The 13,850-nt window shown below is 28.1% G+C and overlaps 3 protein-coding genes across 3 annotated transcripts in view; 1 reads left to right on the forward strand and 2 right to left on the reverse strand.

Moving 5' to 3' along the window:
* Positions 1–13,850, reverse strand: part of LOC105679293 (hydrocephalus-inducing protein homolog) — a 74,422-nt gene that overhangs the window by 24,364 nt on the left and 36,208 nt on the right. The window contains exons 34-35 of the mRNA XM_067347796.1: positions 3,580–3,844; positions 3,234–3,462 (exon numbers count right to left, since the gene is read on the reverse strand). Coding sequence (XP_067203897.1) covers positions 3,234–3,462; positions 3,580–3,844 — 494 coding nt within the window. The remainder of the gene's footprint in view (positions 1–3,233; positions 3,463–3,579; positions 3,845–13,850) is intronic.
* LOC136997264 (serum factor response D-like) lies at positions 8,362–9,909 on the reverse strand. Its single transcript, XM_067347805.1, has 3 exons — positions 9,605–9,909; positions 9,022–9,378; positions 8,362–8,690 (listed from the first exon to the last, which is right to left on the reverse strand). The coding sequence occupies exons 1-3, from the start codon at positions 9,737–9,739 to the stop codon at positions 8,535–8,537; spliced, it is 648 nt and encodes a 215-aa protein (XP_067203906.1). The 5' UTR covers positions 9,740–9,909; the 3' UTR covers positions 8,362–8,534.
* Positions 10,106–12,697, forward strand: LOC136997262 (uncharacterized). Its single transcript, XM_067347802.1, has 9 exons — positions 10,106–10,490; positions 10,891–11,033; positions 11,121–11,213; positions 11,306–11,453; positions 11,658–11,748; positions 11,859–11,927; positions 12,231–12,296; positions 12,419–12,481; positions 12,578–12,697. Exons 1-8 carry the CDS (start codon positions 10,247–10,249, stop codon positions 12,426–12,428), a joined length of 864 nt encoding a protein of 287 aa, XP_067203903.1. The 5' UTR covers positions 10,106–10,246; the 3' UTR covers positions 12,429–12,481; positions 12,578–12,697.

Here is a 13,850-nt window from a genome sequence, read left to right on the forward strand (position 1 = left end):
CTGAGAACTTGGCAGCAGATACGGTGCCATCTGTGTCCGCATTAAGCTCGTATTCTGCCGGCAAAACCTGTTGACAGCAGATTGGCGGCAGAAAATGAGCAGGATCTGTGCAGTGTCAGATTGTCGGCAGAAACGTCGAGCAGAACCTGCCATCACAATTTAAATAGAACAGCGGCATTTAAATACTTTATTACAATTTTACATTTCTTGTTTCGCTTATTAAAAGTAGTAAATGAGATATGCAAAGTATGTAATATATATTTGCTTTATTGGGACAAAAAAATACTTATGTTTTAATAAATTTATTAGGCCAAATCTCGAAATCACTGCAATATTGGATCAACTCGTGGCGGATTTTCAATTTTAAAAATTAGTTTAATATTCTGAATCTCTTATGAGGATTGTATCAAATTATTGTATTAAACTGATAAACTTAATTAAGCCACTGGCCACACTTTATATGCACTGTAGATGAATCTTGAGTATGAGTTTATATATAAAGAAACACGCTGCATAACGGCAAACAATATCAAATTGCACTGCGCAGATTTTGCTCGATTTCTGCCGCCAATCTGACATCAAACTGCGTTGCGCAAGTCCTGCTCGGTTTCTGTCGCCAATCTGCTGTAATAATTCCGAACAATCCTGCTCGGTTTCTGCAATTGATCTGCTGTCAAATTATGTCAGCAGGTTTTGTAACATTTCTGCTGATATTCTGCTATCATCATCTGATGTAACAGGTTTTGTATATAATCTGCAGTCTTTCTGCTGACAAAAATTTGTAGCAGACGTTTGACAATATCTGTTCGAATAGACTTTGCTGACTGAGTACATACATATTTTAGTTTTTTTTTATAAATTTTGATTTTAACATTTCTGAAGTAATTTAGATTACTATTTCAAATCACGCGAAATAGCCGTTAACATATATCTATCGGATACGGATCATTACGGACGATAGCACTATATGGTCTCTTCCTCTTCTGATAAACGTTCATCAAGGAAGGGCATGCTTCTCGACGACAACGTTTTAAATTAGAAATATTAAAATATATTTATTTTAATACTTATTTTAATTATTTATTTTTTAATTATAAATATTAAAATATATTATTAAATATTTTATAATATATATATATTATACTTTATAAAATAATTATTAATTATTCATGTATCTAACCTAAATATCACAAAAATATAATCGTAAAATAAACTCATAAATTGCAATAAATGCGAATATACATTGTCGTCATGTTCTGAACTACATATGACATACAAAATGCAATATTAGCTTGAACCTCATGCATGTACTCATATGTCATTCTTTTGTGCACTTTTATGGATATCATGAGATGTTTGCGTTCTGAGCAGCATTTGAGCCCGCATCTGTGTCCATTCTTGTCCTCATGTTTGTGAGATATATGAGTACAATATAACCTCAGAATCCATACATTTTCCTATCTGGGAAGTGACGCATTAAGTGACAATGTTAGTGTTACTTTAAATAGCATTGCTAAAGTCATATTACCATTGCTACTTAATGCGCCACTTAAAACCCTACAACTTTTATTTAAAACATTTTTCTTAAAAATGCTTTATTTTCGAGATATTTAACGGTTCCGAGATTTTGGAACACCCTGTATATCAGAGAATCATCAATGTATATCAAGAATTTATGGATAAGATAAATTTAATAAGCAAATGCAAATATATCATGATACAAATAATCCATTAAAAATTCTTAATTTTATTTAAATTTTTAATATCCCTTTATTTTTTTTACAAAATTTACAATTTAATAAATAAAAATATTTAAATTTAATTATCCAGATAGCCAACATTGCAAACATTTTGTTTACTGAGCACAAGGCCATCTTCTCAATTTATATAAATATTTATATAAATGATTTATACATATATCAAATGTATTCCAGGTAGCAAGGTGTCGTCTATTTGACGTTAATAGTTCGTCATTTGAAGTCGCGGACGTCATGTTACCAAATTAAGACGTAATAATGATGTCATTTTTTTGATCTATTAATGACGTTAGTTTTTTTTACCATTTTATAACGTATTTATAATATTCCTAAGAAATATGATTTTCTCAGGTATAGTCGCGCAAGTACTACCTTATAACATATTATAATCGATGTCGACAATAGGTCATTATTTTTGATCGTGTTATCAACGTCATTAATAACTTCTTAATTTCATAATAATAAACGATATTATTATCAGTTAATATTATTATAATGTTATAATAATTATAACGTTATAATAATACCAATAATATATACTTTTATGCGTATAAAAAGTGCTAACTTTAACTTTATATAAATATCTCAGCTTTGGTACGGTCAATCTTTTTCTAACTTTACAGATGTGTAGGTAGTATTTCTATTAATATGCAGGTAAAATTTAAAAATATTCCTAAGAAATATGATTTTCTCAGATATAATCGCGCAAGTACTACCTTAAGATAAGACAAAAACACGTCAGTTTTACGATATTTAGACGTCATCTTAAAAAGTCTGTTTTGTCATAAAAATGACTATAAAATACTGTCGAATAGACGACATCTTGCTTCGTAGAAATGACGTCAATAACTCGAAAATAATGACGTTTTTTCCACGTCAATTTATAACGTCATTAAGATGAGACAAAAGTACGTCAGTTTTACGACATTTGGACGTCATTTTAAGACGTCTAGTTCGTCCAAGAATGACCAAGCAATGCCGTCAAATAGACGACATCTTGCTACCTGGGATAACTCCATATATCGTACACCCGCAAGAAAAGTGACACAAGTCAAAATGTTTGGAATTTAGTTTTATGTGCGGATTATGTTCTACGTCGGTTTTCAATTAGGAAAAGTGTTAGAAGCTGAATTCAAATACTTTTTGTGTGATTCCGTAATGTTTAATACTGCCATAAATAATTAATTTAAAAATGATTGTTTAACCAAGTATAGACATGTGAAATTATTTTCCATAAAATCAAGCTTGTTTCAGACGATTTATAATTTGCAACTTAACTTGAAATAAAAACTAAATCATAATATTGTTAATAAGAAACATTATTATTAACCTAATTTAACCTAATTTTTCTTCTTTCCTCTCTCCTGAACAATTTTGTTTTTTTGACTTGTGTCACTTTTCTTGCGGGTGTGCGATATGTATAAAGTTTTTGTAATGTAGCTCTGCATAAATTAAGAGAAATCAAATTATACATACTTGCATGTAAGATATGCTTTGTAATCGAATACATCCAATGGAGAGAATTGTAAGATGCATTCTACGGATTCATCTGGTAGCAAGATTCCCTTTTCGGGATAAATTTGAAATGGTAAATCATCACTCTCTAACCAGCTATCGCTACTTCGTTCTGTTAAACCTGCGGTGCTACTGAAGAGATCAAATGGACCATCAACGTAAGTGCCTGGTTTTATCTCGTCAACGTTTCCTACGGACATTTTTTTAATGTCTGCATTAATGTACAATGTACAATGTCTGAATTAATGTATTATACATATATTTTCATATTTTTCTAAAAATAAATTAATATTGTTTAAAAATTAACCTCGGAATTGTGGTTGCTGACGATTTAGTTTCATGTTTTCATTATCAAATGCTGTCGTTATGGGGGTAGGATTATGTCGCTCATAATGCTCATGAGGCGCATATACCGAGTTAGTTCCAGACCGAATATTTGTTCGTAATCTTGATGTGGATGGTACATAATTTGCATGCAATCTCACCGGATACTGTTCGTCTATATTTATTTGCCATGTGTACTCGACGTCAACAGTGCCCGTATTAGAAAAAGTAAATACATATTTTTGTGTCTGTAACAGAAAAACTGTTAATTACATGTTATTGTATTTCAGCAAATATTAGATTGCAATTAAAATGCATTAAAATGTAATTAAAATGTATTTATAGCAAAAAGATTAGCAAATATCTTATTTCGATAAATTTCAGGATGCATTAGATGCAAGTTATTGCATTTTGATACATTTTATTTGAGAATACATCAAATCGCGAAGACAGTCCTGCGATTCTGGCGCGTTCCGAAATTTATTTAAAAGAAAATGTGTTGTAGCCTTTTGTCCTTGAGTGTATATGTTACTGGTAAAACCCGAAGGATCGGTAATCCCAAGATTGTCTAGGCAATGTTAAGATTGTCAAGAGTTTTAGGCAATGTCTGAAATAAAACCTTATTTATTATTTATTATTATTTATAATTTATTATTATTTATATATATTATTATTTATTATGTATTTTTTATTTATTTAAATCGCTTCAGGCAATCTTAAAGCAATTCGAACTTCATCTAAATTGTTTTCAGGCAAAGTCCGAAATAAAATTTCGTTTTATTGTCTAAGGCCGGGTTTACAATAAGTGTAGTAAATTTTAAGGCGTAAGAAATTGACCACTCAGAGATAAATCACAGAAGAATAATCGACTATGATTGGTTAATTTCTTCTCGGCTTAAAGCTTACTACACCTATTATAGACCCGGCCTAAAACGCTCTTGACAATCTTAACTTTGCCTAGGCCTTTGCTAACTGAACTCTATACAAACTGGAAAGCGCACGTGCTCAAAACCGCACTCATGCGGTCAGACAAAGAGAGCATTCGGATTGTTTTGTTCTTTCAGTTGTAGATTTTTTTCACTGAACTCTGTACATGTGTATACTCATGTATACTCTATACAGTGCTTTTCAGTTAGTGACATAAGAGTATTATTCTCTCTGTTGCTCATTGGATATCGAATAAAAACAGAATGATACTTGTGTCGACTTGTGTCCTTTGCTGGAAAGCATATGTAAGTATATAAAAAATGAAGGCTTTTAATAAGTCTACGAAAAAAAGAGAAAACAATTCCACTGCCTCTCTTTGTCTAACCACTCGTTTATGTTCCTACGCTTATATGGGAAGGCGCTTTCCAGTTTGTATAAAATCCCTAGGCAATTTTAGGATTTGCCAATTCTTTTGGCTCTGACCACGGACTAAGGAATAGAGGGACTGAGTCTAAAGTCCTAGTTTAGGCGAGAGGGGATGGTAACTCAAGCGTGCGGGGGGGACTGCTTTTCGCCATATTGATGTAGCGATTCTCACACAGAGATTCTGTGTCTGTGACATGGTTACACTCGTGTAGTGGTGCCACTAGACATAACGAGTGACAAGCATAAAGAGATTAGGTGATTTTATTATTGTTGTATTATAAATTTTATAAAATACTTTAACTTTTATTACTCTGAGGCTCTGCATACAGTAGACAAAATATTTGAAATAGCAATAAACATTTAATATTAAAAAGAGAAATTATTTTACATTTAACAAGAGAATAAAATATATTAATTAGTTCCAATTCTTAATTCATGCATTAATTTTTTCTATTCTTTTTATTTTTAAAATAAATAATTCCAACTTCTTATTTCTAATATTTAATAATTATTTCTATTTCTATTTCCTATTTTGTTTATTGTGCGCAGGATCTCCCGTACAAAAAAAAACTACAGAAAACTATTTAAAAAAACTATTAAAAAATTATTGAGAAAACTATTAAAAAGTATTGAAAAACCATAGGAACACTATTGAAAAACTATAGGATCACTATTAAAAATCTGTTGGAAAACTATATGAAAACTACAGTTTTCAACTCAGCAGTATTTTCGTCTCTAATAGTGCTGAATATTATTAGCAAAACTATTAAGGATAATATTGAATAAACTTTTAGAAAATTCTAGTTTTAATACAAACAAATTGATATTGAGAATAACTGAAAAATAAATTATTGAATTATCAATAGTTTTGCAGAAGATCCAATAATTTTTGTACATACTTCTTTTATTTAATTAACAATGAGTTTATTATAGATATTTTTAGATTTACGGATATAAGTGAATTTCATAATAAATAATTATTTCTTTGTGATAATTTATTAATTAAAAAAACAGATGCAATCGTAATTAATATAGATACAACTACATTATTATTTATGTCAAATGTGTGTGTATACATATATGTATACCTATCCATATATATTATTACAAGTATTTTATTCTTAATCCGTTTCCAAAGTATTGACCAGAGGAATAATGCATAATTTATCATCTTTGTAAGGAATATAAACGCATTTTTTACGTATAGCAGAAAGAAAATTACAAACATCATTATTTGTGTGTCGGGCAATAAATGAAAACATTTTCGAAGATATAGTTTTATATTTACAAACTTCTTCATCAATGATTTGTAACTCTTTACCAAGAACTATATACTTCTTAGTTTGCAAGTCTGACGTCTTAAGTAAAATTAAATCTGAAATAATCATCAATGACCGATTTTCTAATAATACTGTACTGTTATTTCTTTTGATGAGGCGAGAATATTTAAAACTGTGATATAAAGTATTATTATATGTAAACCTTTGAAATGACTGGACATTGTTTTCAATTGTTTCTTTTAAAAACTGTTCAATCAATAATTTTTGTCTTAAGGATAGCTGCATTTCTGTCGATTTTCTAAATATTCTTAATTCATCTCCAAATTCAATACATTTCATAATTTTAGTTTTCTTCGTTATATATCGGAATATAGCTTTTCCCTGAACACTACAGTTTGGTCTATTGAAAATTTCACATTGGGTGTTTACGATAATTCAAGTTCGAGTTAGTTTCACTAGGACCGAAAAATGAGATAGACATAACCATCTAGAATTTTTATGATTTATGACAACTCAACGCTGTCTTGTATTGCTTGAGTTAAATTAATTGAATTTGTTGAGTTTATAGAGCAAATTTTATTGTAATAAAAAAATGTTAACTGCAAATCAGTCTATGAAAGAAACAAATAATGTTGGTATGTATGTTGGTATACCTCTTTAATAGATATAATTATATATATATGTATATAATTATATTTATTAAACTCAACAAATTCAATGAATTTAACTCAAGCAATACAAGACAGCGTTGAGTTGTCATGAATCATAAAGGTTCTAGATGGTTATGTATATCTCATTGTCGGTCCTAGTGAAACTAACTCGAACTTGAATTATCGTAAACACCCATTGTTGTTTAATATATCTTAATCTGGAATATAATTTACAGATTTGCAAAGGTATACATTGAGTTCCATGAAATAAACTTGCTATAATGCCATTAAAATGTTCAAAAGGAAACGCTGACCAAGCCCAAATAGCACCGTAATTTCTTACATACTCTGGTATGTGAAGCAATAGGTGTACATTGTATTTCATATACTCCTTTCCGTACAACGACTCCACATTTAAAACGAATTTGCGAAGTGCCGTTTTTGCTTTAAATAACTCGTCTTCTTCAATTTTTGTTTTTGAAAAAATATTTATACTGTATACAAACAACAACCAATGTTTAATATATTTCTGTGGCATTAAATCTTTTAGACAAATCAGCGAATAATACAATAAAAAATATTTCCAATCATTTGCTTTAAATTTATTATCTTTCATTGATTGTGGAGTTCTCGTAATTTCACAAGGAGGTTGAATAGCAAGTAATTTTTCGTTGAATTCAGTGATTTTAGAACCTAAATACCAATCTTTATTGTTATTTTTGGAATCAAACCAAGACGTACTGAACAATTTTGTGACACCCAATAAACACGAATGCATGTATTCTGGTGGAAATGAATGAATCACATCAAAAGTAGGCAGAAGCATTGTAATAGAAGGCCCCTTAACACCTTTTACTGCTTTCCGTTTTTCAACTGCCCTTTCAACATATATGTTATGTTTTGTTATCGTACGCATTACTCCCTTACCACCTGGATATACTCGTGTGTACCCCCTTCCAATAGCAATGTGTTCTCCTTTATTAAGACAATAAGAGCATCCATATTTTCCATTAAATTGTTTAATATTTTGAATCAAAGGTCGAGCAACTGAATCAACTGGTGAGAAAAGCGCATGAACTTTAATCAATATAGGTTCTTGATGGTTGAATGTATTACATTCAATTCCATTAATATGTAACTCAAGAAGTTCGTCTATAAATGGTCTAAGAAAAAGTTCCATAGGTGGTTTCTCAGAATTGAACAATAATCCACAAAGTAAAATATTATCACGTCTAATTCTATAAGGTAATTCGTTAATAGATACTTGGATAGGCCATATAGAATATTTTGACGAATTAAATATTTCTACGCCATCTGTATTCCATTGAATACTAATGTCTTGATCAGAAATAATATTTTTTTTCTCTCAACTGATAATATATGTTTCCATTTATAACATCGCTTTCATATGACATTTTTCTAAAATATGTAAATAACTTTGTGTTTACTAGTTCTATTAATTGTTCCTTTAATGGAAGATGATAAAAATAATTAAATTGTCTTTGCAATCGACGACGATTGTAAATTTTTTCGCAATTTTTGCATTCCACTCTGTTGCAGTTTTCAAACTTCAATATTATTAAACATTTTGGACAAAAGTAATATATATTAGCTTGTACCTTTGGAAACGTTTTAAGAAAATGATACTTTGAATTTTATTGCGTATGTGGCAAATGGCAATATACAATTTTAAGTAAAGTTTCCAATCCTACGTCCGTCATTTTGTTTCGAATAGCTGTTCCCATAATTAATAATTGGCTTTCTTCTTTGGTCAAATTACATCCTTCATATATGGGAACCCGTATTATATCCTGCAAAAAAAATTTTATACATATACATTAAATATACATCCATGTTATGATGAACGTTATTCTTACTGAATGCATATTCTGGAAAAACAAAAAAATAGTTTGTAAAAGCAAAGCATTTATATTATTTTAAATAATTGTAGGTTATTTATTTTCTGAAATAGGAATTACTTCTTACATTGTATGTTGCCTTGAATTTATTAATTGTGATAAATTTTTTTTATTACTATTTAGTTTTATAATTCTCTATTTCTTTAATGTTATATTCTCAATGCCAATATAACATTTATTTCAATAAAATAGTAGTTCTAAATAGTGAATTTCTTAAAATTACCTGTATTTGATTCTCATATTCTTCGTTGTCTTCATTACTTTCACTATCGCTTTTATTTTTGTGAATATCTACATTATCATTATTATAATTATCACTGTTTTCATCTTCAGAATAATTAAGATAATTTTCTTCTAAATTATTTTCATTTTCACTGGAGAAGTCAGAATCAGCTTGACTGCTGTTTGATTCTCCTAAGCTTCTTCTGCTTACAATTGTCTCATTGTCACTGTCAATTCTAATTGCGTTATCTTGGAATTGATTACTATATTCTTCAATATCAATAGTAGAATTATCATTGTCTTGGATATCATGATTCCTCGTATTTTCATTGTTAGAAAGTTTATCGAAAATTGGAACCTGTAATAAATAATTGAAAAAAATAACAATAAAGCTTTATTTTATTATAAAATAATTAAATAATTAAATAGAGATTATTCATATAAATAGTCATTAAATGTATACTGCATTCAATGAAAGTTATCACTAAGTTTATGTCAAAAACATGAGAATACAAGTTTATACAAATAAATTTTCAATACAATGTTTTTTTATTTAAATAGATAATATAAATATATAATCTAACCTCAACTTCTACTATTCTTTGTTTTTCTTTTCCTGCTGAAAAGCGAGCTCGACGAGAACGAATGGTTGTCACAGGTATTTCTTCTACAATGTCGACCAAATACTTTTTATATGGTCCTCTTGATGTATTAGTCATTTTTTATGTTATTTTATATCTCAAAACTTAACTAATATACATAATAAATTGAAAAAATATATCAAACAATATTATTATTTATTCACTGCACGTGGACACGAGATTTCACAATTACAACATTTGTCGCCATTGCCGGTAAACAACATGGACAAAAGAACAGATAGTAATGTGCGGTGTTGTCAGCAGGTTATGAGCGGCCAATTAGAATAAGTGTCCTCATTGAAAATTATAATTCTATTTAGGACATGTGACCATGCACAGCCAATACGCGGACGCTATGTCATCAAAGAGCGCTAGCAACCAATCAGCGCAGCGGCAAGAATCGCGAGCGCTACTGAGTAAGATTATACCTTGCAATTGTTTCTGGTCACTCGTGTGTTGTGTTTTTATTCTCTAAGTCAGATTTATAATATTGCGGTGAATGTGTATAATTGTCAACAGATCTTAGCAGATTATAGTAGTTATTATAATATTATAATAGCAACTGCTTGCAAAACAATAGTAAAAATGAATGATAACGACTGTATTCTGCTTGAATTTGTTAACGAGGATAAAAAGATAGCAATTGGTTATCAAGATTGGCTTCTGCACAAAGTCACAGAAAAAAAAGAATTTGCCAGATTAATCGAAAACAATATTGAAGTTGAAATAAAATGGCCTAATTGCGACATTGCACCGACATCAAATATGAAAAAACGATTGAAAACGTGTCAATGGCAGGTGGTTGTGGTTAAGTTACTTGCTTTTGGAGGTAAGTAATAAGTATAATAATTTAATATTATTTATTGTAGATATCTATACTTTCGATTAATAGACTGGCATATGTACATATAGATATATAAAGAGAGTTTCGATAGATAGTTGTATTTTATTATATATGATCACCATTTTTTTTTAATTAACTTTGGTTAAAGTTATAACCATAATTTTAATTGAATTGTACGCAGGGCTTAATTTCTAAAAAAATAAGAACCGGAACGCATGAAAAAAATATTTCTTCTTCTGATATTTATTAAATAAATATTAAATTTCAGATTAAAAAAAAATTGAAACGCCATTCTGGTCAAAATTAAGCCCTGATTGTATGTGTATCTTTAAGATAATATTTGTTGAATAATTGTATTAAAATTTTTCTGATTCTAATTTTTAAGAATGGGTAAAAATGTGCGAGTATAGAGATAATTTAACAGAATATGGCGTATTACAACCAACCAAAGAAGATCAAAAAATAATACGAAGAAAAGAATGGAGTGATGATGATGAAAATAGTGAAATACGTTCAAAGAAAAAAATGGTTAATTTTATAAATAACATATAACTTTAAATACTAATATAAATACGTTTATATTGTATAATAATTTTGAACTTTTTTTGAATATAGAACAAAGTTGGTGTAACAAAAAATGAAATTAATGAATCAAAATCATTACAATTACTTAAAGAATTAAAAACATTTAAAAGAGCTCCAATTGAAGTAAATATTTATTTTTATGTTTTGAAATAGGAAAAACAATAATCTAAAGTTTTCAAAAGTAATGATACGATTTCTTCCTCTTTTGTAAATAGATTGACTATGGAACATCTTCAGATGAAGAAAATTATTCCAAAATGTCAAAAAATGATTTGAGTATGAAGAATGACTTATTGAAGTTCGAAAATGAATCGTTAAAAAAAGAAAACGCTGCACTACGGGTTACTCTACATTCCTTAGAAAGTTTGTTATTCGTTATATTATAACTCGTACACTGTTATATTAATCCATCAGAAACTGAATTTTTTAATTTTAGAAATTTTAGTACATTTTGTATTTTGTCATTTGTACATTAAGAGAGTATTTTCCTATGTCATTAAGTATTTAAATATCGTAAATTTGTACCATTTTTTCTTTATTTATAACTTTTTTATATTTGATTTTTAGATCTGCCAAAGATGAAAGACATGACGGAAACTGTTCTGAGCAATTTGGAGAAGATTAATGAAAATGTTCATTTGATAACACTTATAAAACTGTATATTAAAATTTTTAATAACTTTCTGTTTAATCAATTAATAATATACGTTAATACTTAAATATATACGTTAAATATATACGTTAATAATAATGTTTATTTAATTATAGTTTTTGGGTAAAAATCTTCTGGAGACTGCACCTTCAACTTCAAAACTCAATCCTACTACTAATTATAAGGTTAGTTTCCCTTCTCACAAAGTAACATATTTTTCATAAATGTTTCAAGAATATATGACATAATTTTAGTAATATTACAGAATAGTAAAAATATTGAAATAATAATTATGTATAAATAGTACTTTTAATATTTATCTGTATCGCTTTAATTTAATGTTATTCTGGATGCAAAGTATAATAATAATATATGCTTCTCTATTAATTGAAATTGTCACATTTAATAAATACCTTAAATATATTTAAACGAAACTTTAGTTTAGGAAAATGAAATACATTTGAAAGCTAATTATGAAATTATTATAGTTTACAGATAAACGAAGTTCTGAATCGCGAGTTGATGAAGAGCCTATTCCCTATTTTACTAATGAGGTTTGTTCTTAATATCAAATTTTGTTCCAAACATCATAATATATATTTCAAGCTATAATTTTTAATGTTTCTTTACGCTACTAATTGGTATAATCTAATGTTTTTTTCTAATATATTTGTAGAATACTATAGATGAATGCAGCGACAGAAGATTCAATATGCCCAGTAAAAAGTCATCTAATGATGTGAGTTATCTAATGATTATTTATTTTAATTAAAAGTATGTTTATAAAAACTATTTGTATTATTTAATTTATATTATTTATTTGCACGAAAAACAGATTGATCTCGGCGGAAAAGGCAAATATTTTCTCAATGCTTCTTTAATAAGAAATTGCAACAAAAGTAGCGTATCACAATATACGTGCGATTTGCTATCAGTTATGTTTACTAAAGAAGAATTAGCATCTTGTAGCTTAACGGGAAAAATCCCAAATACTATGAAAGGTACAGCTACTAAAGCTAAGCCGCGTCTCGATCCAAATCGCATCGAAGCAATTGAAGGTAAAGATACAAATATAACAGTTTATTAAATAATATAAAGACTGGAACATTTTCGTACTGTCTGAATTTGATCTTATATAATCTTTTACTTTAAAAGTTTACTGCTGTCTGGTTAATTTGTGTTTTATTTCGAATACTGCATACTTTTTCTCAGCAGAAAGATTTTTATAAATGCAATTTGACATAAAATTCAATAAAAATATTTCTTGTAAAAACCAGTCTTCACTATTTATTATTATCAAAATAAGATTTGACATGCTTCTAACATGCCTTGATTTTGTTAAAGCACATGTATTTTCAAAATTTGAGTGTACGAAGGATAGTACAAAGCTGTTCAAACTTGCAATATGGCAAAAGTGCAATAATGCTGTACCTCGGGCATCAAAAACTCATCAGAATCATTAATGTAACGTTGAACTACATTTTTATTTTAGTTTTTTGGAATTGCCAGTATAAAAGCTGGAAGTATATCAGTTCCGGATGTGTCACCTTGACATTTTTTTTTTATAATAAAATATATAATATTTTAACTTTTAACTATGTGCCAATTTAATTTCTGCGGATAAATTATTTTATATAAGTTTTGCCAAATATTATAATAAAATATTATTAAAAAATAAAAGTTTATAATATTTTATATTATACAAATTTTATATATAAATGTAAATTATATAAAGTTATAGAGAATAAATAATATTTCATTAATACACATGTCTTATAATAATATTTATTAACTAACAAATATTTATAAATCATATTATGTGTGTATTACATACACATTTGACACAAATAATAATGTAGTTGTATCTATATTAATTATGAGTGATTGCATCTGTTCTTTTAGTAAATAAACTTATTACAAAAAATAATTATTTATTATGAAATTTACTTATATAGTTACCTATTATTAAATATCTATTATAAACTCATAGTTAATTAAAAGAAGTAAAAAAACTATTAAATCTTCTGCAAAACTACTGATAATTCAATAATTTATTTTTCAGTTATTCTCAATATCATTTTGTTTGTATTAAAACTAAAATTTTCTAA

The sequence above is a fragment of the Linepithema humile genome, chromosome 1 (assembly GCF_040581485.1).
Source record: "Linepithema humile isolate Giens D197 chromosome 1, Lhum_UNIL_v1.0, whole genome shotgun sequence".
In the NCBI taxonomy this organism is placed as follows: Eukaryota; Metazoa; Arthropoda; class Insecta; order Hymenoptera; family Formicidae; genus Linepithema; species Linepithema humile.